Raw genomic sequence first — 26,143 nt, 5'->3', positions numbered from 1 at the left:
CTGTGTAACTGAAAAGGTACTACTTTAATAGATAGTGCTTGACAAACACATGGAAGCAAGAAAGTTAACTTAACTCTAGGGCTCTAGTTGATAAGCTCAACAAGAGAAAAGTACCGCTGTAGTATTAGTGCAGATGCAGATGTTATTAAATTTCCCATTATCAATTACCAAAGTATTTTGTATTTAAAGATCCCCTCCAGATATGTTTGACTATGCATTGCTCTACTTTGAATAATACTTTAGTATCTGACATGTTCTCTCACAAAAAAGTTCAATTATCATGTTAAATCTTTGAAACTATCTCCAATCTACTCCTACTCCTTCATTAGAAATCCAGAATCTAAATGTAAGTTGAACTCCTGGACAACAGGTGTTTCTTACTTCCCTGTAAAGTCCATTCTCAGTGTATGTGCGCTGGAGGCTTCAAGTTTCTTCATCTCACTTTGTCACATTGAATATTGGACCAGGATTGGCTTCCAAACTATTTGTGATGTCATAAATCATGTTTGTGGGCCCAACCCTGAAAATGGGTTTTTCAAGGAGCACAGAAAAACTTTCCACTTTCAGCAGATGGACATGAAAACATCCTCCTAGTGTCAAACCCTGCACGTATATCATTCTGTACAGTGAAGCTCAAAATTCAACTGTAGAAACAAGAAGAAAAACATATTTTTGAGTGGAGGGGGAATCTTACTGAAAGCTTTTCAGATACTATATAAATCTGTCCTGTACCTCTAACAATTATGGTAAAATTTAATTTTCCAATGGCACACCATTGTAATAACAGGCAATAACTGTGGAATAAGGGTTGTCGTGATGAATTGAAGTGCGACTATCAAATATAACCACTAGAGGGCGACAACAACCGCAACTTTTCGACGCTTTTCCTGTAAGGGGACATTTATTTTGAAAGTAAAAGACCCGACAAGCTATACAGCTAAGCTAGACTGGCTTTGAGGGTCTGTAGTTGTTTTCTTACACCGCTACAGATTACATTAAAGCATGATAATAATTTAAAGGTTAGGATGAGTATCCAGACATACAATTTGTATATGTTTATGCCAAATTTAGAACAGCTTTTCAGTCAATTTATTTATATGGAGATGGCACTTTTATTTCGGAGGATTCTGACAGGAAGTGTTATTGTTGTTGCTGCTAGCGAAACACACAGGCGCTAGCGCTGCTAGCACCGCAGGCAGGGTCCTCTATTGACGATAGCCAAGCTAACATTTTAAATTGGCTGCTTTACGTTTAACTCAAATTTTGCTAGCTAATCTGGGGAAAAATAACGTTAGCTGCCACTTTAGCCCTCGAACGACAACATTGCTGTCGTGAACGTTATGACTAATATATTTTCAGGGATCAGGTTATATTCTTAGCATTAGCCTCTGAGCAAAGGTCTGACTGGCAGACATGGAGACTCGGGGGATTGAAGACATGTTTGACTTTCGTCGGTAAGTCAGCTAACAGCAGCTAGCTAATGAAAGCTGCTGTTAACCTTTAACTAACGCTAATTAGCCACACTTATCCCATGTGTTCAAGAAACACAATGTAATGTTATCGGTGATATCTATCGTCGGCTAACGTTAGCTAACTGCAGTAGACTTCCAAACGAAGGGTATCAAACCTTTTATGAAACATGCAGCTAGCTAGCTAACTAACATAGCGGTGTGGTGTTGACTGTTGTATTTATGTTTTATGCTAACGTTTATTATGCAACCTTGGGCAGTTCTAATTTCAATGAACACATCGCGCTGTCATCAGCTGTAACGTTAGATGCCTCAACTAGCTTAACCTTAAATGGTTGTTGATTTTTACGTCGTAAAATGACAGCATTCTCTCATGATAGCTGAGGGTGAAGTTTTTAAAAGACTCAACTTCTTGATTGCTGATACAGTTGTCTCTGTGTATGTGGAATGAATAACGTTAACTTTGCCATTAACGTCGCCGCAGAACTGAAAAGTAAAAGTTGTGCCTCGACCATATACTCCAAAAATAAATGGCCCATCTTTCTCATGACTACAGGTGGGACATAAGGCCTGTGGGTGCAGATGTACTGATTATGGTGTCAGTCCTATTTTTTTTTTAGGACAAAATAGGACTAGTTTAAATATTAAGCATATCAGATGTTCTCCAGCACCTAACTGCCAATCACGTAGAGACACGTGTCATAACGCGCAGAAAATGAAAGCTGCGGAACTGAAACTCTCATCAATGCGGACTCTATAATGAATCAGACTGGTGATATTTATTCTTGAGGTTTTGTTGAGTACAAATAAATGTAATCCTGAGCTCCTCAGTATGTCATATTATATCTGTCACATTTGGTAACATATCATGGCTACACATTTTAACCTTGGTGTGGCTTTATTTGGTAGTTCAAGCACTTAAAGTATTAAAATGAATGCAGTACACACTATTTTTTGTTTGTTTGCTTTTGATCAAAGTTTGTTCATTGCTTTAAGTTGCTGTCAGTGTGATGCATGTGGTCTGTCAAGGTCTCACCAGCAAGGACATTTCACCCTTTTCAACTTTGATCAACTGCATTTAAACATGTCGTTTACATCTCTGATTCTTTCTTTGCACAGGTTTCCCAAAGATGCAGTTGTTCTCCTGCTGTTGCTGGTTTACTTTCCAGTCGGCATGTGTTTGATGTTCATACGGATTTTTATTGGTGTTCATGTTTTCTTGGTCAGCTGTGCACTTCCAGAAAGTTTTGTTAGAAGGCAAGTATTTATCAGTTTTTCTATTAACACAGTTTACTGTCAGCAGTAGTAGCTGTAGTAGCCACGTGTGTGTGTGTGTGTCATTAATAATAATCTATGTGCATTAATGATAATTGAGGTACAGGTAGTAGTAGAAATATAAGGAAAAACAGAGACAGTTAATGCTCACACAAGCCTTATAATGTATACTATGCATCCCATTAAAAATAATTGCAGCTTGGCTGCCTCTCACACGTATAATGACTGCATTAAATTCAACAGCCACGCCATTAAATACCATTAAGGCGACAGGCTGCTCAATATACTTGATATTCTACGTGTTACACAGGGACCTCTTGTAAATGAGACATATTACTCAGTAATTTCCATGTTTAAATAAAGGGGATGACTGGGATTGAAGAACCTTAACATATAATTACATTACAAGAGTGAGAAAAAAACATACTGAGCTCATCCCTCAAAACTGTGGGGGAAAAAATAAATAAATAAACAGCTCCGGCTTACATCCACCCGTATTTCTTTGTTCTCTTAGATTTATTGTGAGGATTATGTGCTCAGTCCTGGGGATGCATGTGAGACAGAAAAACCCTCGCTCCAGAGACAGAAACACCAAGCTGTACATATGCAATCATGTGACAGAATTCGACCACAACATTATCAACCTTCTGACCCCCTGCAATACCGTGAGTGTTTGATTTTTTTGATGTTCTTAGTTAAGCCATGTTAAACTGTTTGCCATCTTTTATTCGTTAGGATGCTACATGCTTCCTGTACCAGCTAGCACTTGTTAGCACGCACCAACTAACATGTCTATATAAATATATAAACGTACAAACTTTTGAAGTCACCTACATGTCAGTGTTACCTTTAAAGCACTGTGAAGCACTGCGGCAGATTACAGATGCACATTTCCAGAGGAGGCGATGTGTGCACTGGTGCATGAAGCATATTAAAGTCTTACATGCTCAGTGTCCAGGCCATCTTTGTGCACGTCATGGTATTTTACTGTTAAAAACTGTGAATGCGGTGTTAGGTGAGTGTGCTGTGTCTCTTTCTGCTCGTTAGTCCCAGTTAGAAGGCTCCACAGGCTTCATGTGTTGGGCCAGAGGCTTCATGGAAATCCATTCGGCGTCTGGCCAGGGAGCAATAGGAGAGTCTCTTCAGAGGTACTGCTCCACTGAAGGCACCCAACCTTTGCTCCTGTTTCCTGAAGAGGACACCACAAATGGCCGCGCTGGCCTGCTCAAGTTCAGGTTTGTGCTAACATATTTCTGTTGCAAGATCTAACCACTCACTGTTTGAGATCCATCAGTATTTGCACATGGAGACAGTGTTTCTGGTATTATAGCCATGACTGTGGTTGTAAAAAGAAACAGTGCTTAAATTAAGACAGCCACAAATTATCATTCATCTTCCACAGCACTTTGAGATGGAGATGAATTACTTTGGTGGTTGCCCTCCCCCCCTGCTAATTTCCCTCTAGACTTCGGTGGGCAAATTAGTGTAGGGAAGTGAAAACGGCTGCAAAATTGATTCATTTCTATCATTAATTCGAGTGACTCGGAACGTGTGAAGTGTACCACATCCTCAGCTGAAGTTTCCTTGCGATACTACACACAAAGTGACAAAATCAGACCAAAATTAAGCTTACTGGCTTTTTGCCTCAAGATTCTCAATCTCTACTTTCATGAATATATTCAATTCAGAATTGTATTTCTCTTTAGTAAGAAAAATGTCAGATTTTGCTTATCCAACCTTATTTGTTCACAGCATACAGACCCACCAACTAACATATTCAATATGTTTTTCCTCTCAGTTCTTGGCCTTTCACGCTGACTGATTCCATTCAACCTGTGGCCTTACGGGTGACCAGACCATTGATTGCTTTGGTAATGTCATTTTCATTCTAAGACAGACATAGAGTGCAGGGACAAAGCACAAAATTAAGATACATTACCAAAATGTGATTATTGTGTATTTATAACATTAACTGTTTGAATCTTGAATGCTGTTTAGTGTCTGAGTGTGCAAGGAGAAGCGATTTCTTAATGTGGTTGGTAAAGACATATAAACCACGTAACAAGACACTGAAATACCATTTCCCAGCTTTGGAAAACCATTACAAAATGAGTGAAATTTCCTGGAAGTAACAGCAAGCTGATTAGCGTGGGCTGCTTAAATCTAATCCAAGAATCATTCTGTCTTGTGTTGCTGTGTGCAGCAGTGGCGGCGGCTAAAGTTGGGCTTTCACAATCAGTGAGGATATTTTTGAATAGATGCAGGATTGTTTGGGTCACCATGACACAACGATCATTTGTCCATATCCTCTCTGTCACTGTCTGTGCATACACAGTTGAATGTAATGCATGTCACACTACACTGTAATATAACAACATGACTGACTTCATTATGTTTTGTCTGTCCGCAGAGCACACCAGAGTCAAGTTGGCTGACGGAGCTCTTGTGGACATTTTTTGCTCCATGTACAGTGTATCATGTAAGGTACTAAATAATTTGTATCATTATTTCTATCAGCAATTGCTTTTTAAAGTTGAATCCTGATATTCTGGGGCTGAATGATCAATAATCCAATAGTTTAGTTTACTGAAGTAGTTTTATGGAGATGTTAATTATGTAAACGACATCCGCTGAGTGCAAAAAAAACAAAAGCTGATGAAGACACTTGGCTTCGGCGTAAGTAACAACCCGGGGCTTCTCAGGCCAGTAATGTTGATTAACGGGCACGAGTTTCAAGTGGTCTTAAAACTAAATTGGTTTTGTAAGTTTGAACATTTCCGTTGCCATAATTGTTGTCAGAATTACTTATTGTTTTCCTTTTTTGTTTTTTATTTTCATCCCAGTTGGCTCCCACCAGTATCCAGACAAGATGGCGAGACCATGCAGGAGTTTGCCAACAAAGTCCAGGAGGTATAACCAATGTTTGCCAGTTGAGTGGATTCATAAAGTTAGATTTGTAACTGTAAAAACAAATGACCCCAGATCCCTCTTTAGTAAACTACAAGGATCTAACTATAGTACCCTAAAAGCAACATTATTAGATTTAGCCCCCCCCTCCCTACATTTTGCCCATCAGTATAACTAATTGCCTCATCTTTTCTTTTGTACACTAAACATGTGTCTTATGTGTGTCTTTAATTTCAGTTAGTAGCCGGTGAACTTGGCTTGGTCTCCACCAAGATCACTAAAGCTGACAAAGCAGAGCACATCAAAAGGAAAAGACACAGTGTACCACAAACATCCACAAGTAAGTCAATTACGTAAACGCACAATCCATCTCATTCTCTACATGGAAGGAGTCAGCTGATTGTTTTTTGGGGGGAGAGTGTCAGCTGTTCTTTTCCTTACCCTAGGTGTCAGACCGGCCTCTATTGGACTTGGTTTCATGGTCCAGAGTTTGGGTACTGATGATCATAGGATTGCTAAAATGGCCCAACAGGTGAAGGACGTGTTGCCTCACGTCCCCCTGAATGTCATCACAAAGGACTTAGGTAGGGCCCGACCTTCACATCTTGACCCCACATCCCTGCCACCCCACTGGACTGTCATTGGAGTTCACGCTGCTCTATCCCGTCTTCCAATTTGTAACACATAATTGAAGGGTTTAAATTGTCATGCACTTACAGTTGTCTCTTGATTGTGTACAGCAAAAACCAATTGTGTTGACACCACCATAACAAATCTGCTGGAGAACAAGGAGGAAACTCCGATGGAAGCAACTGGGATGTCGACATTTGGGCCTTCGAAGAGCGGCTCCTATTGCTCTGATTCTGCTCCCACCATAAAGGTTTGACCCTTCAACATGCTGCTGTGTCTGTTTTTCCAACTGGTCAATTTATTATTTAGGATCCATCTTGATCATATGTAAACACATGAGGTTTTTCTCCCCCCTAGAATTATAAGTTGCTCAGAAACAATTAAATATTGGACAATTTGAGTTCAGCTTCTTTCTGTTGTGTCTCTATCTATCTTTTAGTTTTTTTTACTAAATTGATAAGTCCATTTTCTCTTCATCCACAGCCTGCTGCCAAATGCTTTGGGAAATCACCAGCTGACAGACATCTGTCTCTCCAAGAGAGAAAAGAAGCGCTGTATAATTTTGCAAGAAGGTGAGATTTTCTCGCCACCTGCAATGTCACATCATAAAGATTATTTTATTATGTGTAAGAGGAGCAGAGTTTGTGTCAGTATTGCAGCTGAAAGGTCAGCCATACATGGTGGAATTACATTTTTCGTTTCTCTCAATTAATGTTTTAATCAAATTATTTCAGGACTGGTTGAAAATGCTCCCATGTCTGTTCAGTTCATGTTAATAAGAGGCCTCAGAGAAAAGCCAAAGCTGCCTCATTATGCACAACATCTTGCAGTTGTGCGGGAGTGAACATTTTTTTTTGTTGCAATATTCATTTGGTTTGAGATTTACTTTTAATTCATTCCTAGGGCCACGTCTGTCGCTCAGAACTGATTCTACATAGTGTTAGAGCAGTCGTATGTAAAAATACACCTGGTACACCTGGTGTACGCCAGGTGGCCAAACATTGTTTGCAGGTTAAACTACACTCACAAAAAGTATGTAATTAAAGAAATACTGTACACTGGATTTCTTGGACAAATTATCACTGTAGGATAAAAAATAATTTAGGTGTGCTGTACATTGAAGGTGAAAACAGCCTTTAAAATGTGTCAGATTAGTTTTACAGCTGCATTCATTTTAATGAAGTTCAGAAAGGCACAGAAACGAACACACTGATTGCAACCACAAAGAATCTACAAGTAATTAGAAAAGTGATACATGCACATGTCTGTAATGAAATGTTTGTGTCACATAAACCATCTATACCAGGGGTGTGTATGAAATATTTGACACATTATAAATTAAAGTAAGCGCTGACTGTTATATCTGTTTTTCCTCATATAGACGCTACATTGAAAAACACGGATTGGATCAAGAGGACAGTCACTGAACACACTTTGGGGTCAAGCCATCATTGAAAGCTTGTCAGAGAGAAGCATATTCAACTTGCATAGCTGTCTAATTCAAATGGTGATTTTATATTCTGTCAACAGGTTCTGTTGAAAAACAGATTTTGTTAATTGCAAATAATGGACAAGTATTCAGAACATGTATACGTTGATGGAATGGTGATTATGCATGTGTTTAATTCTTCATTCTGGCTGATACATAATTTTGATAACAATTTGTATTACGATCCACTGACTGTGAATCATCTATTTATTTTTATAATGTCCAGAGTCGTTGATGAAAATAAAGTTCAGCTTGACCTTAAGAAATCTGTCACGGTGTCAATTGAACTCAAATGTCCAAAACTTGGCTTGGAAAAAGAATTAAGTTTTAAATGTGAATTGCATATAATCTGTGTTTTGAATATTTCATTCATAAATGTAAGGACTACTGTCATATTCCTTTATGTTCCTTAAGGCATGCCTGCAAGGCTCCAAATCCTGCCACAAGAGGGAGCCAAAGAGTAAGTCTTTGTTTGAGTCTCTTCTGTCCTCTTACAGAGAGATTTGGTCATGGGGACAAAAAAAATCAATAATTAAAACCGAAAATTGTCCCAAGACTAGAGCCCTGTGACTAACAGTGCATCCATGCACTTCGAGTGCATTAAAAGTGCATATGAGCAAATGTGAAGGAGCAAGATGAGTCAGATTTCTCCTGTCCTGTTGAAACGGGTAGAAAACAATTTTTTTGAGATTGAATTGAATGAGATACTGGCAGTGTGAGCAGATGTTGCTGATACACAGATCTACTGGCCCAGTCAGAAAGCCTTATCAATGCCATTTAATAGCTGCTCAAGACAAAATTAAAACGTTTAGTGACTGTCCTACGTCCGTAATAAATTTCATGTCTTGATGATATTTTAATGACAATTTTGTTTAGAAATGCAGAATTTCCTACAGTACGTAAAGGCAGCTTAACGCTACATCGGATATGACGTTGTCGCCCTTCCTCACGGAACATAGACGCGATTAAGCTAACGTTAGTAACGGAGATCGCGATGTCGGGTGTCGAGGAAACCTCGAATGAATCTGTAGACGTTAAAGAAGACAAAGAGTTTGACTTAGAGGCTGAGGACCACCTCGGGGATGATTATTTTGTTGACCCGACTCGATATATTTTTTACAGGTAGTTGGAAGGAATCATTTTCTAGGAGTGTTGTGGTGGCTAGCTTGGTAGCTGCTCTTAACTGGCAACTAACGATAAGTTACTTCTTCCATTAACTTTTAACTTTAGTTTAGTTTGCAATAACATGCTGATGTTTGATAACGTCTGGTTTAGTGTCAGTTTTGTTAGTTTTGTAAATGTCTGCTATTATAACGTTACCACTAGAGTTATTGGAATCAACAGCAAACGTTGACCGTAAAGCCCTTATTATGGGAGCAGTGTTGTGCTAATTGACTGGGTAAATTCTGTAAGTCCACCCCCACCCCTGCCCCTGTCAAGTAGCAACATTTAAGAAACCTAACCAAATACACTGCGACGATACAAATACGTTATTATATTTAGTTATTTCACTGTGAATTTACCTTATCACATTTGTTTAACAAAGCAGCTAGCGTTGGTACTGTAAGGAGTGCTAGCTATATTAGCTAACGTTAACTTCAGGCAGTATTGTAGGTTAGCAGCCAGGAAACCCACCCCCGTGTTTTTGTGTTTCAGAGACAGAAAGGAGTGGGCTGACCTGGAGCCAGTTCCTCAGGATGATGGACCAAATCCTGTAGTGAAGATCGCCTACTCTGAAAAGTGTAAGATTGTTAGTAACTATAACTGTACCTCAGTGCCACAGACATTAGACCAAACAGACATTCAGTAGTAGTTTGAAATTCTCATTGTGCATATATTTCTTCCAACAGTCTCAGATGTTTATGACTGTTTCCGCGCCCTCCTGAAGAATGATGAAAGAAGCGAGCGGGCGTTCGCCTTGACAGCAGAGGCCATTGAGCTAAATGCTGCCAATTACACAGTTTGGTGAGCATGCTGCATGTTTGCAATATGGAAAACGAATGTGCTATAGAGCAGTGTCTCATTTAATAACATGGTGGGGTAGAAAAACAAGAGAGATGTTTAAAATCATAGTTTTTAGGATGATTTTTAAAAATGGGAACGCTTGCTCCTCAGTCAAACAGTATGACACTTTATCTTTGGATCTCAAGTTGTCCCTTAATGAGGTGTGAAGATGTATTGTAACAGTTCTTGGGTTTGGGCATGTGCAGGCACTACAGGCGAGTACTACTGCAAGCCCTTTCAAAGGACCTGCGGGAGGAGATGAGGTACATTACCGCCATCATCGAGGAGCAACCCAAAAACTACCAAGTCTGGTGAGTGCTGGCAAATTCATTTCAGGTCACATGTTAATGTATGTATGATCAGGGCACATTTTTTATCAAATATAAATCATGAAGTAAGACTGTGTTGAAAAAAATTTTTCCCTAAAAAGACAAGATTTGTAGATGGTGAAGCAAGGCATTTCTAAAAAGATTCACTTTATTGAAAACATTAGAAAATGAGACTATTTTTCTAAACTCCTGTTCCAGGCATCACAGACGTATGGTGGTAGAGTGGTTGAATGACCCCTCAAAGGAATTGGAGTTCATTGCGGACATTCTCAGCCAAGATGCAAAGAACTACCACGCCTGGCAGCACAGACAGTGGGTCATCCAGGTAGGTGTTGGGGCACTTAGCAGAGTTTGGCTTCAAGAAGCAGGACTGAGATCCAGTTTTCTGCCCACAGTGAGCCACTCTGCCAAGATGAATCCTTTACTTATTAATTTGGTTGTTTGTTGACGTGCTGCTTGAGTCCTTCTGTGGTCAGTATTTGTCTCATGCATTGCAGGGCCACCACTAAAAGCACTACATGATTACATAAACAAGCACATTGCCAACATTTTGTCTTTATTCAATCTCCAGGAGTACAAACTGTGGGACAGTGAGCTGGAGTTTGTGGAGAGTCTCTTGGAAGAAGATGTGAGGAATAACTCTGCGTGGAACCAGAGGCATTTTGTAATTTCTCACACCACGGGCTTCTCTGATCCAGCCGTCGTGGAGAGAGAGATTCAGTAAGTACTTTTCCTTAAAAGTCTGGACGAATTGGACTCAAAGTTAATTTGCACCTTACAAGTTGGACGAAAAGTGATAGCAATTTTTGAGAGTCACAGTTCCTGCCATAAAAAGCTTATATTTAAATGGTCTGAGGCTTTACATACAACGAAACAGTATATTATACACTTTTAAGTATTAAGGAGACAATACAATTCTCTGAAAGTCAAATACAATCTATAAGAGTGGTAAGTAAATACAGGAAATTATGCTCATCAAAGTATAGATGTCCAATAAACAAGCTGTATGACTAATAAAAGTTCCTGCTTCAGAATGAATTCCCCTACATACATTCAACTGATTTTCCTCTCTTTCTGTAAGGTATTGTCTCAACCAGATCAGGAAGGCCCCCCACAATGAAAGCGCATGGAACTATTTGAAAGGGTAAGATCTTTTTTTTCTACAGTATATTTAAATCCCAGGAAATCTGCAAGGAGCAAAAATGTCAGTATTTTCTCTGATATAGGAATCAGTCCTGCTCAGTCTGACCAAAGCAGACTTCTTCACCAATATTTCAGTGTGACATTCACAATGTATGACACGCTACAGGGGAAAAATCAAGTGGAGACTGAGTTATTAAAAATGGAAAAGCTCACTGACAGTATTTTTTCCTCCCAAGGATGATGCAAGACAGGGGCCTGTCGTCTCAGCCCGGCCTGCTGGAGAGAGTCCTGGAGCTGAAGGAGACGCACTGTTCGCCTTATCTTCTAGCGTTTCTGTTTGATTGCTATGAGGACGCCTTGGAGAACAGCAACCAAAAAGAAAATGTGGAGGAAGAGGAACGAAAGGAAACTTTAAGAAAGGCTCTAGAAGTAAGTGCTTTGTTAAAGGAAAATACAACCTGTTACAACTTTGTGATCTGACATCTAGTGTTTAATCTTTGCTGTTAAGAGATTTGTTGTTTCACTCTGTGCCATTATTGTTGTTTTCTGATCCTTCTCCCTTGAAGATTTGTGAACTTCTGACACAGAAGGACACCATCCGTAAGGAGTACTGGCTGTTTTTGGGACGTTCTTTAAAGAGCAAATCTGGAAGCAGTGGGCCCTCTGATGATCCTGAACCATCAGTCCCAGCATCTGGGCAGCAGGAGATGAGCTAGAGGCCGCCAGGAGACTCAGCACCACTTCCACTCCTATCCTGCTTCATCAGTAGTGTGCAGTTGGATATTACTGTAAATTGCTATCATGTTTATGGCTGAAGACATTTAAACTAACCACTAACATGAGACCTAGGTTAAAGGGATTGATGTGGCAGAAAAACATACGTGGAAATCTGCCTCCTACTAAAGTGTAATTACATTAGCATCATTAAAGCAACGCTCCGTCTTAAACATAGGCTAGAGAAGTGGATTACATGTTGATCATTTGCCTTTTTTTTTTAACTGAAAGGACTAAATAACTACACAATGAAGCTGTGTCATATTTAATAGAGCAGCTGTTCTCATTCTGTTTGAATCTGGATACATCTGTATTTTAGTCTTCTGAATGTATCAATCTGCGTTTAACAGCAGTCCCCATGCGATTAGTACTTATGAAGCTCTGCGAGTGTGTGTTTGCATGCACACTTAATTCAATTTAATGTCTTTGAATGATGGTAGGTGCACATCTTAACTTAAAAGCTGGTTAGAGAATAAAAAGTCTGTACTAGCATTGTGTTTATCTTATTCCCTTGTGTTGCTTTAAATATAATTTATACGTTAGTTTTGTGGTAACTTTCCCCAAGTTTCCCAAAGACTCATTAGTGACTTAACTCCAAGTAAGACCTTAAAAGGAACATTGTGTGCATGTAAACCCACTCTTCATCTAAATCCTGAAACATTTCTTAATAGTTCGGTGGTGTCGGTCAGAGAATACATGTAATTGTGTTGAATGAGAGAGGAAAAAGCATCATGAAGCATAAAAATAAAGCTGTTTGTAGGAATACTGAGAGTGGTTTGTAAAACTGTTGAAATGCAGTGGTGTGTTGCTGCATTCTGATCAATGACTCGCACAACTTCGCAGCTTTCTCTTTTTTTCCCCCCCAAATCTATATCAGTTGCTGTGAATGAGCCACTTTCTCACCATTGGGCAGAGTTTTTCTGTTTGGTCCTCTGAGCTGTGCTGCCAGGAGAAAAGCCGAACCAACGAGCGAGGCAGCGCACATACAGCACATGTATTGACACTCAGCCTCATGTCCTGGACTCCCTTGGAGCTAGGAAATGGATTTACTCCACTAGATGCAGCTGTTTCTACTTCTGCTGACACTACAACACAATCCAGCCCTCCAGTTTCCAACCAAGCAGTTGGTTCGCCAGCAGCATGTAATTACATCTCCTCTAAATGCTTGATATTAGAGTAGGACGCCTCGCTTTTCTCTGCTTTTCCTCCTCAGTGTGGAGGACACTGGTCGTCACGTCATCTGCACTTATGACACGACTGAGCATGAGGACCATGTGACACTGATGATGTGATTAATTGAGTCTAATAAACCAGCCAACTCAAAGATTTCCCCCCTTGCTCTTTAACAAAATTTAGTAGTTTTTCTATGGAAATTTGGGTGTGAAGCAGCTACTTTGTTGAATAAGAGCTGAAATAAGAAAACAGGTGACTCGACACACAATCCAGGCTGCCAAATGAGAATGAATATTGGACACACTGTTTCAACTTCTGAAACAAAACAGATCAGGTACCTGCTGCAAGCATTGTTTGGAGGACAGTGTTCCCTAGTGGTTAAACCCAGAACAAAAAAACAAAAAGGGTTCCAGACAGTGTGTAATTAAAATACTAATTAAACCCAGCACAAGTCCAAACAAACCCCCCAGGTTCCCCTTGCAGTCTGCAGGCTGTGGAAGTTATTAAATACAGGTGAAGAAGACAGACTCAGCCAAAAGTCTGTCTTCTGTTCTGATGGCCATTATGTGACTACCACAACAGCAGTTATCATGAAGGCTTGTGATGCCACAGGCTACTTTTCAAGGTGCACGCACACACACGTAGTGGATTAACAGGGGACCAGTGTATCGGTGTAGAGTCCTGGACAAGATCCAGCTTGGTTCTGAGACATCTGTTTCTTATAAATGGTGGAAAAGGCAACTAATCCTGAGTGGGATTCTGCCACATGTTTTTTTTTTTTTTTTTTCCCAACACTGAGCCACAGGAGCGCTGATACCGGAACCATACAGCACATGTAGGATTTTTGAGGGGGCACATATTTGCATGAATATTGTATTTTCACGATGCAATTCAATGCAGGAAAGAGACAGCAGAATCTCAGATTTGATGAAAGCAGTGACAAACTAACGTGTCATTTTTTATCACCTGCCTCACTGTTTTAACGCCAGCACTTTTGGAAGATAAAAACAGTGGTTTGCTTTTCTAGCAGTTTGTTCCTTGTTTGTTAGAAACACTAAATTAAAGAAAAGCTTGTGGAAAAGCAGAAAGAAACTTGGCATGTGTGTTTAAAGGGTAAGGTTGACACTATAAATATCACAAAACCCCTGAAAAGATTCAAACCAACAATGAACTGATCCCACAACAAGTATTGCCTGTGTAGCCAAAGCCTGCATATCTTACTCCTCTGTGCAGCAGAGCTCATTAATGAGTCACATGGTTACACTGGCTGACATCTTCCTTCATTATGATGAACATGGGCACTGTATTTTATTTAGAGTCGATCTCACAAACACCGTTCTGGTGCCTCGAGTTGTCACTAGTGCACAAAATGCGTACTAATATAAAAATAGTCCCCAACAAATGCGCCTTTGCACATTTTACTCCTGTTTTAGTAACGATTGCTAAAACCTACAGTGGCCAGCTGTTTTAGGAAACGATTTAGCCTTTCCTTTAGAATGAAACTTTTCATTTCTGGCTGAGAGGGTCGGGGGACAGTGTCAGGGAAGTGGGACGTTATTGAGAGACGGACTAAAACACTGTTGGTTTTGGTCTTTATAACAAGAGAAATAACATCAGATGTATTCAGCAATCACTCAACGCTCTGGTTAAAAAAAAAAAAAAAAAAGCAAACTATTTAATTTACCTCTAAAGATTAAGTGCAATATAAGGCCTCACTTCAGCTGCTGTCTCTTTCAATGCAGGAACAAAAGACATTCAGACCCTTTTTATGTGATGTATAAAGACTCTGCCTCTCGCCTGGGAGCTAGTGCTAGATCAATTACTAACGTCCCCTCCACATTTTAGCTAAGATCACTGAAACCAGATCACCAGGTTGCCTGTTCAGCACATATTTAACCCCTTTGAAGGGTGTTCTCGTGGGCTAGTGATTAAGATGCAGACCATATAACCGCAACGTCCCCTGTACGATTCAGACCAGGGTCCTTTGTTACATGTCGTACCCCTGTCTCGCTCCGCAGTGCCACTATTTAATAAAATCATTATCATTACCATCGTCATCGTCATAGTCATCGTCGTCATCATCATCATCATCATCCCCATCAGCACTGCTCTGTAATAGAGAGGGGAAAACTCTTTTATTAAAATCTACATGGATATCCATTAAACAAATACCACTATTAATCTTCTTGAAGGTGTAGCAGAACAATCACAGTGATGGTACTGAATGTGGAAGCAATGTCAGTCAATGCAACAACACAACAAAATGACTCGAGTGGGATGTTGAATGAACTCTCACATTAACTGATGTTAGTCTTTCTGATTTAAACCTACGTCCTGGATTTAGTCAGTGTGCCTTTTACTCCTTGAAAAATATAGTTTTCCAGACGTTCTTTGATTAAAAGTCACTCCATGGAAACCAATTGAAAATGCTTATAGTTGGGCGATGAAGTCTATTATTACCAAGTAGTATTATCAAGTAGTGTAAATTAAAATGACCAGGGAAAGAGTGTAAAGTTAAATTGACTTTTGATTTAGATTATAAGAGGAACTTGTATTAATTTGCTTTGAATTTCTTTTAGACAGCGACTGATAATGGTGATGGTAACACTGGTGACAGCATTAATAACCGGACAATGGCAGTAGTTGGTTTTTTTTTTTTTTACTGTTTGTTCTCTAAAACATCTACAGTAAGATTCAGTATTCGCCACAGACTGTTACTGTCCTCATGGTGACACAACCTCTCAAAGAGCATTTACTGTAGATAATGACACTTCCATTGAATCTGGTCAAGGGAAGTCTCCAGATATATTAGGTCATTAAATGAAGGAGTAGCTTAGAAAAACATTATCATACAATTATGGTATTTTACATAAAACGCAAAAATGATCCCAATACATCCCAATATCTCACTTGGCCACTTGGGGGCAGCAGATCAAGCTCGAAACACAACAAAACATCAAATAAAGTTGATCTGGCTAACATGTTAGCAAACAGTTCTTCAGACACGGAGAAACATTAACATTCATTTGGAGACGTTGTTCTGGCCAACTGATGAATTTAAGTCTCTTAGGTTTAGGTTTAAGGTTCTTTTTTGGCCCCTTAGAGAAAAATGTCTGGCTCTTCGCTGCTAAATGCTACGCTATGTTCACCAGCTAACGTCAGTCGCTAACGTTTACTACAGCGGGTTTATCAGAGCTTTTTTTTTTGCTGAAGACAGCAACTTGTTGTGGCTGTAAATGAGAGCAGAGGTTGCAGGCTGGAAGTGGTGATTTTGTGTGGGTTTATCACAACAAGCAACGGCTTTCAAATTACACCTTGTCGTTTGATCCATTTTCAATATAAAAGTATTGATTAGTGCAGCTTTAAATAATACTCCTGCCTCTTGACCACCTTGCTTCTTTGTTCATTGTCCTTACAGTCCTGCCCATCTGACAGGCCCTGTCCCTTGCCTTATCCTGGCCGGACAGGTCCCCCGCCTCTGTATTGATTCCATATAGTTCTGAGTCAATTCCTCTTTGGGATAAACATTGTTTGAATCCCTCCCAGTTCTAGCCAACAGCAGTTGAGACTGCTTTAGATTCATTAATATTTATAGGCTAACACAGGGTTTTACATGCTGACCTGTCACCACTGTTGTAACTGCCGCCGTAAAACTGCATCTCAGATGCCGACGCGGTCCCTTCACAGCTGACTCTTGGCACCGCTGAAGCAATGGGCCCCAAACAGTAAACACACACACACTCACTCACTGACTTGTGATTTATGTTAAAAAGCTGCTGCAGGGAAAAAGGTGAGTTTTTTTACTTCAGTGTGAGGAATCTATCTGAATTTTTCGGTGTGTCACTGAATAAGTGTTTTCTTGACGCTGCTGGATAAAAACAGTGTATTGTAGTGTTAACATACTGATCTGAAGAATGTCCTTCAAATTGAAATGAAATAACTGATTCCACAGTGGTCCACAGCCTTCCCTCTTGCAGCCTTGTGTGTGTGTGTGTGTGTGTGTGTGTGTGTGGGGTGATCTCACCTATTCGGATGGGAATTACTTTCCTCTTCAGCAGCAGCATCTTCCAGATTTGTGACCATGACAGGGAAATTGTCTGTGTTATGGAGGTGAGCAGGGCTCTCCTTGTGCCCCGATGAAAGACATATGCTGTTAATAACTTCTGCTTCATCAAATTTGTCGGACAATTGAATTCCGTAGTCCCTGAGATTAAAATGCGTGCTGCGTACCTGTGACTGCTCCTACTGTGAGTTAAAGCCATTTTCAGAGCTGGCCTGGTCCAAGTTTATTTGTATAGCTTTTAATCACAGTAACAGTCTCAAAAGGCTTCACAACGCCCACAGTTTGGAACAACTAATGTGAAAATTGGTTTGAATCTGCTGATCAGCAAAGCATGGACATCAGGCCTGTACAATACTGTAACAGAAGGGTGAACTATGAGCTGTGGTTTTTCCTGCTGAAGCCAGGTCTGTCTGGGCCATGTGAGGTGACGGGTTCCATCATTCTCATTGTTGCTGTTGACGGCGTCGACATCCAAACTGCTGCCAACGGACCGACTCACACTGGCAGAGACACCCACTGCCAGCAGGCAGGGCTGCCAATCAATCAACCAATCAGCAGATCAATCATTCACAGCATCTTCTCTTATGTGCAAAGCTATGCAAAGTAGTAATGACCTAATTAGACTCACACTCACACTCTCACACACACACACTTACTGGCAGCTGCACTGGTACACTCAATGAGGTGGCTCATTGTGATGAATGGGTGGTCGAGGACTTTCCCTGGTGTAATTCTCTCACCTGCACCCATCAAACGTTTGGTTCATTAAGTCAAAAACTCGTGCTTGTCCTCTGAAAGTTTTCTCATCGAGGGTAAATGACTTGGAAACAAATCAAATCCCACAAACCTGCAACAGTGTGCCAGCAGGTCCCACCGTGGGATCATTTTACATATCCTTGAACCCTTCTCAGACGGTCGCCTCTTGAGTTTGGAAACTAATTCGGTTATTCGTCTAATGTTTTCAGCTAGCTGTCGGTCCACCACTTTGATCCAGACTGAAATATCTCAACAACTATGAGATGCATTGCCATGAAATCCTGCACAGAGATGCACGATGTCCACAAAATAATCCCTATTCACCGTTCACAACCACGAGGTTGACATTTGTGTTTCTGAGTGAAACGTCCGGACAACTATCAACAGTTTCCAATACTTTGATTTCTGACCAAAATACCTGCAAAACGAATAACTTCCCCAACAGCCTCAGCTGTACTTGGGTTTAGCGCTAATTAGCAAATGTTGGAAGCTAACAAGCTAAAGTACCTTAGCACCTGACACGTAGCGCTTTTAGTCAGCAAAGCCACGTTTAGTTTTTACTATTAATTAATTAGCCCCAAACATTCTATCTATTAAATATATTATTTTATATGTTTTATTGAGATATGTGTGTGTGCTCTTTTGCATATACAATACAGTTAATCATGTAAACATCACGTTAGCATGCTGATGTTAGCATTTAGCTCACGGCACTACAGCCACTTAGTGCAGCTAGCATGGCCGCAGACTCTCCGGGACATTCTGACCCTCATCCAGCATTACGTCAAAGCTAAAGACAAAAATACGAACTTTGGAGACGCAGTCAAATCTGAAATCTCGGAAACACATTTCTAAACCCAGTTCTGTGTGGAAACATATTGGACTTGATGCTCAAACATTTGCTTTTAAGACTGTGGGCTGTGTCGACTTCTGTCGGCCCACCGCAGCATAGACTCCGGGTGAAGACTCTGCCATGAAACACCCGTGCTTCTCTTGCGGCGTCTCTCTGATCCTCCGTGAGAAGCTCCATCAGGTCATGTGGGTGCTGAGAGGAAGAAGCCAGACCTGCAGTCATGTCCCGCCTACACGACAGGTTATTAAAGCTGTGTGCTAAATAAAAACGTGAGAAGTATAGTTTCTCCTACGTTCACAAACGCCTGGTGTATTATGTCTTCTTTTTTTTTGTTGTGGTGGGGGGGGGGGGTGAGGTTGGCCGAGAGGAAAGATGTAGAGGAGTCCAGTCAGCTGCCATCTGTCCCGGACCTTTCAGCACCGCGGACAGCGCACTGCCTCCGCCCGTCCTCTGCTCCGTTATTAACGCTTTTGTTTCTGACTGCCACAAAGATCAACCCGACAGACAAACAACTCTTACGAGGAAATGATGCAAGGATGACGTGGACATATGACAGTACGTATGCAGCCTTTATATGACGTCCTTTATATCAGATCATATAGATTGTAATGAACCAAAACTCAGCTCATCCACCTTTTATTTGCAGTTCACCACCAGCACAAATGAAACGCATTGACTCACAGTTACTGCTACCAAAGTGATTTTACTACAAGCCCGAGGGCTTTACAGGGGGGGGGGGGGGGGGGCGTAAAGAAATCAATGTTCCTGAAAGCCAGTGATTTCTGTTCCTGCTGGATGTTTTCTCAGCCAAAAGTCGTTTGCCCACCCTTTCATTTAACGCCACGTCGCTATAAACTCTCTGTGGGGCACCTTGGGCACATTTAAAGTCCTTGTATGGGGTGTTGCAGTGATATGAAGGCCTGCGGGTCATTGGTCATTGGTCCATAGGAGCCCCCCGAGCATCTCCGGCTCAAGCAGCCGCCTCCTCCTCTGCCACAAAAACGCCACACACCATTCAATCCGGCGACTTGGCGGACTGCGGACGAGACTCTCTCTTCAGCAGGAGAGAAGGGGAAAAAAAAGGAAAAAACTTTTGGCCAGGAGAGAGAGCCTCGAGAGAGGGAGAGAGAGAGAGAGAGAGAGAGAGAGCCCGGGCGGTTAGGTGATCTGGGGTAAAGTGATCTTTGATCGTGTCTGGATTGTCGATAAGCGCAAAAAGGAGCGCGTTCGCGGCATTAGTTATTTATACATTCCTGTAAAGCGGCGGGGATGCGAGAGAGACGCCACAGCGGCGAGGATCGCCCGCTCTGAACCGGAGGAGTCACCGGCAGATGATGTCCCAATGTGAGAGTGCTTCCAGAGGAGACGAAGGAGAGGACGAAGGAGGATGAAGACGGGGGGAGAGGGATCGAGAGCGGCAGAGGTGGAATATAATGAAGTTGAGTGGGAAAGGACTGTGCACCGTCTTCTCCAGCACCCTCCTCTTCGTGTGCGCCCTCAGCGAAGTTGTCGTTGGATTAAGATGCGTCTCGTTGGGATCTACGGTGAGAGCGCATTTCCACCTCGGCGCCGCGGCCGGGGCTTTCTACTCCGGGCTACTTGTGGGAGTCGGGCAGGTCCTGCTGGGCTCCGCGCTGCTCTTTTGCATGGAGAAGCCCGGCTGCAGGAATTTCTTTCTCCTCGGTGTTGTGGTCTTCTTGCTGGGAGTCCTCACCGCCTTCTCCGGCGCGGTGGTGGATGGGGACACGGCTTCTCTGGTGGAGAGGAAATATTCCCATTACTGCTTCCACTCTGTGGTTGTGAACCCTGCCTGCGAGCAGCTGAGGGACTACCAGCGGAGTCTGGTGGTCTCCACTGTTCTCAGCACCTTGGAGTGCGTCCTCGGGCTCATCAACCTGGTGGTCATCAAAAGGTACAAAACAGCGCAGTTTTCTAGGAGCCGGCAGTCTCAGAGGCAGCGCGCCGGCGCGATCATCTTCAGAGAGGAGCGGGACTGCTCCTCGGCGGATTTCCAGCCGGTGTCTTACATCAACTTGGGTGTTTTTAATATGTTCGACGAGACAGGTGCAGAAGTGCAGTGCGGGGGACACCCGTCCATCGAGCTGCCGGGATACTCGCCCACGGACCCGGAGCTCAACCATTGCTTCCCTTTCTCCTACCCGCTCCCCAGTGAACTGCCGCCCGCGTACGAAGACATTTTCCCCGCCGAGGCATGCAACACATAGCCGCTCCGGAGCAGCGCTTTCCTCTGCTGTGACAATCAATGACTTTGTGCTTAAACAAGCCCCCCTCTCTCCTGCTCCTCTTCCAACAGCCCCCCCAACAAAAACCAGTAAGTTACACAGGAGGACAACAGCAGTGGGTTTTAATTCACCTGATTCCTTCTCCTGTTTTTCTTCCACCTGCCCGGTAGCTTACATTACATCACCAGTCAGACTGACGGAGGTGAGCAGATCAAAGTGACACAGGTCCAGACAGTGCAGGCAGATCACGGCCCATAAACGCAACAGCTTGCTAAGTATAACAAAAGCAGAGTTTGTGTTTTGAATGTTCGCTGTTTAACATTTTTACTTGTGAATAAAAAGTGCATTTAACCTCATCTGACGTCATGACGCTGCTGCCAGTATAGCTTTTGGAAATCCTGTTGATGCTGTGGTCAGTCCAAACTTCATTTTCAAGGGTTCCAGCCAACCTCTGATTGGTATATGGTGCTGTGTAGTTCATCAGTTTGACCTTTTGATTTTATGATAATCAAGAGCCGTTCGTAGGCTAAAGTATAAGCAGTTGTTTTCCAATCCATAAATCATCATGAACTGGGAAAATACCTGGAGCACATCATCACTGTCACGCCATAATGTTGACAACAAGCCTCCGACGGGCTCAGCATCTTACACTGTGTGGCATGCTTCAGTGATTTATTATTTCATTTTCATAAAGTCGGGTGACTCAAAAGAGACCACCCCCCCCCCCCCACCCCCAGTAGCAGAGGCCAAAATATTCAGACTTTTAGTCCCTATAGTAGTAGTATCATTAGACCCCCCCCCCCCCCTTGTCTGGAAAACATCTTTAAAACTCAGTTTGTCATGCAGCACTTTCTGTTACAAATTTGTGTCCAAAAGTCCCAGCTGAGATAACCCCATGACATCATCAGGACTATTCTTTCATTAAACACCTGTATCCCCGGGGTGAGTAGCACTTCTCATGACAAGTAAAGTAAACTTGACGTGTAAAATTGGTGGAGTGCACCTTTAAGGGCAGATCAAAGATAAGCCCATAAAACTGGTAAGATTCATATGACTGCTATTAATGATAATGAGCATGTGGGGTATCAGAGGAAGCAGAGGGGACTGTCTGCGCCTGAATGCACCGCAACTCATTTGCTTTAAACTAGCAGGAGGGGTAATGATACAAAATCCTGTATTTCTGGGGTCTTTTAATGTAAGATGTAGCAGGCTGTCCGGATACGATACAGACTGAGGGTGGTCCAGCACTGTTCCCAATTTAAAAGATTGAAACTGTGCGGCACCGCTTCCCCATATTGTTCCATTTGATGCGACTTGAAATAATTTATTAACTCCACCACACGCAAATAATCACATCAGCTCTCAGCATGGATCCTCCCGGGACTATCAAAACCTTTTCAACCTCACTGTTACTAATTTCACTTAACAGCTAGAACAGTGACAGAAAAAAGAATTGTAGATTCGGCTGTCATCATTATGTGCCTACCTTTAGACAACACTTCTCTGTGGTAATTTAAATTGAAACGGTCCCTTTTCCCCCTCAAATTAAAGCCCTCAAATGAGCATCCGTGGCCAAATGTCTCTCTATGGGCAATTTGAGGGAGAAACTTTAAGATGTACTGCACTGTAATAATCCTCCTCTTATCCTTTTCAAACCGTGATGAGGCTTTCCACTCACTCATTCTACTTAGGTTGGGCTTTGCGTGCCAGAGCTGAATACAGGATGGGGGGGGGCGGAAAACAACCTGTCAGTAAAGAAATACAGCCACAACCTGAGATTCACAACCAAGCAGAGAACAAAAGAGGCCTTTCAGGGAGCCGGTGTCCTAAAAGTTTCATGGAGGGGTGTCCAAAGATAGATGCAGACAAAGCTAATGGTAAAGACTCTGTGAACGTCCCCTGCTGTGGCTGTGCAGCAGCACTGCCCACTGACAGAAAATCACAGCAGAAAGCAAGACTTTAGGTTCAGACCCTTTCAAACAAATACGGCGTGTGCCCTTGCCAGCAGCAACCCTTCAGCCTGGAGCACAGACGCCCGGGTCAGCAGTATCACACCAAGCCTTAATGGCTTAGCTGGCCAAGATATGTTTGCTGTGTGGGGTTTTTTTTTTTTTTTTTTGGTTTTAATTTTTAATCTGCTTGCAAAACTACATTTTTCAGTTGGACAATAGATGGACGGATTTACCTTTACCTTTAGAGAAAGTAACTGTTGAATGTTTTCTGCTTTCTTTCTTACCTCACCTTGACACTCAGTAAAATGTCAGGTTTTGTAAAGATCATCGCTCAGGGAGCTGGTGCAATGAAGCAACACTGTTACATATTTTTATCATGCGTGGTGCTTGTTACTTGTGAAAAATGGTCCAACACTCAGTAACTGGAGGCAAAAGGAGATGTCGCGTAGCTAAGATAGGTAGGCATCGTTTGGTTTTACTCCACTGCCTATGAGTGGGATCTTCAGGAGACTTGATGGGGGGGTAAATAAACCTAAAATTTAAACAATGAGAAAAACTATAGATGAACCTTCAGCCTGTGACAGTACTGAGCCCCCCTGTTAAATCATATATATATTTTCAGGATGCACATGCTCTCTTTACATACGGAATAATTGAAACAAAAAAATCCAACTGCGAGTCAAACAGTGCATAAACATTATCACAAAATGTAGATAAATTGCTGATTATATCTTGGAAATGACCAGACTAACATTTTCGGACATTTTTTATTCCATTTTTAACATGGGGAGTTTATTTGGCAGATGTGGAGAAGACAGTGCGCAGTATTCCTGCTCATATTAGGATCACTGTTCACAGCATATTGAATCAGCTGGCCATATCGGACCCAATTATGCCACTTTCAACAACATACTGTAGTTACTGCCGTCACAACAGACTGGGTCCCATCGTTTGGAAACCATCGATCTGAAACAACAAGCCAGCTTTCTATGGCATTACATTTGTTTTTTTTTAAGACATTTTGAGAACAGTTAAAGGTTGTTTGTTAGCACATAAGTTATATATTGTAGAGAAAGTCTTGAAGAAAGGTTTAATTTGAGCAAACCAAAATATAGTCAATAATAATAATAATAATGTATTCAATAATCAGACATGACTGTGTGTGTGCTTCATCTCATTTCAAGAGCATTCTGCAAGCTGGTTGGTAATTAGTAAGTCACAGTGGTGGAAAGTAATGAAGTTTACTTTAAGATACTTGCACTTGAAGTACTAGACAGTAAAATTATACTTAATAATAATCCAATGATATAATATGTGATAGTGTAGCTCTCACATGGTCATTTTCCTGTAATAACCTCTAATTCTGACACTTTACGTAGGTTTAGCTTACAATACTTTTTGTTTGTTTGTATTTTATACTGTGGTTTCGCTACTTTTATGTGAGTAAAACGTCTGAATACTTCTTCCACCACTGATGAGTCAGCTAGTTATACAAACATTTGACTCAAGGCGAGGCTCTACACTTCTGCTCCTAAATTTAAAAGAAGTAGGGACTCAATTAAAGCTCAGTTTTTTAAACTAGTTTTTTGAACCACATGAATAATCATAATGCTTTGGCTGCATAACTGGCAATTATCAAGTTAGCCAACTAGCTTAGTTAGTTGTAATTCTATAAATGTGCATACATTGTTTGTAACCAAAACTGTATAAATGACTTATGTGAGGCTGCATGTTTCTCTCAGTGCTTCCCTTGACAAAACAGCCAATCAGAAATGACCGACTCCATTTTATTCAATTGTCTGAAATTGTGGCACTCTGTAACACGCTGTCATGTAATCTGTCATGTTGGGCAGTAGGATATTTCAGAGAGTACGTGAGTGAAAACGAGTGAGAGAGGTTATTTTTGTGCACTAACGCTGATCATTTCCCTACAAAATATAATTTATGTGCTTGCAATCTTTTTTTCTGTGCTCAAAATGCGCTCAGGACTGAGGCCCAAATATAATTCCATACTTTCACGTCACACCTCAAACCAAAGAAAATATCCAACTAAAAACAACTCTCAGTTGAGTCTGACTCACTCTATCCAGCATGTCTCACAGTGTTGCTGTGTTTAAATATCAGCTCCATCAGACGTAATGATGAAATGACAAAGTGCATTCGCCCGCACAAGTAAAAGACAGAGAGATTAACTTTCGAAAAGTCACCAGTGTGGGAGCAGTTTATAACCTGCTGTCTATCGTGACAAATGCATCTCTGCTCGGTGGCCGTTAACAAATGTCACCTGCCTGTTCGCTGGGAAGAAAATCGAAGATCACACAATAAATCTAATCTGTATTTATCCAGGGACGCTGACTGAGCCTGGATGCTGTTTTCCAGCCAAGTACACACATTCACACTGAGCGCCCACTACAGCCAGTGTCTTCTTCTGACGGCCACCAAGTCGCTACATGAGGGGAGATAAGGGGGTCAAGTGCCTCACTTAGAGGCACCTTTTCATGGGATTTGACTTTCTGGCCACATGCCTGCTTCTACAAGACAAAACCCAACTTCAAACACCTGAAATCTTCACGGGAGAATTACAACAGAGGTGGATGCTGCTGTAAAAAATAACTTTTTATGCACTAATGCGACTAAACTGCTTTAAAATGCCATTGACAGAGTGTATCTGTAAGTGAATACCTCCATTAATGTATGAACTGCCTTTATCTCATGATATCCTTTCTACCATGTAAAAAAAAACTCACTGCTTGAGAAGTATAATGACGAGTAATTGCACATTTAAAAAAAGCAGAGCCTCGTCAGGTTGTGATGTAGGGCAGTGTATTATCTTAAGATCTTTGTTCTCTGCGATCTGGAGGTTTTTTTTTTCTTCCTGGTGGCAGATCCTTTGTTGGATAGCAGTGCTGCATTAGTGTAATGACAGCCTCCGGCTCTGGTCGCACAAAGTCAAAACTGCTGACTCGCATCTCAAAGTTCCTCACTCTGAGGAATATGAGGGAGGGTTTCTGCAAAAGTGATTACACTGCAGATATTTGGATGAATGATGTACGTGGACAGGAGCGTGCAGCCGGGGTGAGCGG

General features: G+C 41.6%; 3 protein-coding genes across 4 annotated transcripts; all 3 read left to right on the top strand.

The window, feature by feature from the left end:
• Window positions 1-1,184: 1,184 nt before the first annotated feature.
• On the top strand, window positions 1,185-8,030 carry aup1 (AUP1 lipid droplet regulating VLDL assembly factor). 2 transcript variants are annotated; one of them, XM_070913321.1, is made up of 12 exons: window positions 1,185-1,454; window positions 2,589-2,726; window positions 3,259-3,409; window positions 3,792-3,979; window positions 4,543-4,615; window positions 5,155-5,228; window positions 5,588-5,654; window positions 5,889-5,991; window positions 6,098-6,235; window positions 6,392-6,531; window positions 6,765-6,853; window positions 7,663-8,030. In XM_070913321.1, the coding sequence occupies exons 1-12, from the start codon at window positions 1,414-1,416 to the stop codon at window positions 7,706-7,708; spliced, it is 1,248 nt and encodes a 415-aa protein (XP_070769422.1). In that variant the 5' UTR covers window positions 1,185-1,413; the 3' UTR covers window positions 7,709-8,030. The 2 variants fall into 2 exon arrangements, with proteins under 2 accessions (XP_070769422.1, XP_070769423.1); XM_070913322.1 differs by having other exon boundaries at window positions 5,889-5,995; window positions 6,093-6,235.
• Window positions 8,031-8,759: 729 nt separating this feature from the next.
• On the top strand, window positions 8,760-12,783 carry fnta (farnesyltransferase, CAAX box, subunit alpha). The gene is made up of 9 exons (XM_070913418.1): window positions 8,760-8,892; window positions 9,427-9,512; window positions 9,621-9,735; window positions 9,981-10,085; window positions 10,302-10,428; window positions 10,675-10,823; window positions 11,185-11,247; window positions 11,483-11,675; window positions 11,813-12,783. The coding sequence occupies exons 1-9, from the start codon at window positions 8,765-8,767 to the stop codon at window positions 11,960-11,962; spliced, it is 1,116 nt and encodes a 371-aa protein (XP_070769519.1). The 5' UTR covers window positions 8,760-8,764; the 3' UTR covers window positions 11,963-12,783.
• Window positions 12,784-20,298: 7,515 nt separating this feature from the next.
• On the top strand, window positions 20,299-21,090 carry LOC139291867 (transmembrane protein 271). Its single transcript, XM_070913987.1, has one exon. It carries the CDS (start codon window positions 20,299-20,301, stop codon window positions 21,088-21,090), a length of 792 nt encoding a protein of 263 aa, XP_070770088.1.
• Window positions 21,091-26,143: the final 5,053 nt, after the last annotated feature.

Source organism: Enoplosus armatus, chromosome 10 (genome assembly GCF_043641665.1).
Source record: "Enoplosus armatus isolate fEnoArm2 chromosome 10, fEnoArm2.hap1, whole genome shotgun sequence".
In the NCBI taxonomy this organism is placed as follows: Eukaryota; Metazoa; Chordata; class Actinopteri; order Centrarchiformes; family Enoplosidae; genus Enoplosus; species Enoplosus armatus.
Note: the sequence above shows the minus strand (reverse complement) of the source record. Positions and strands in the feature narration are given on the sequence as shown.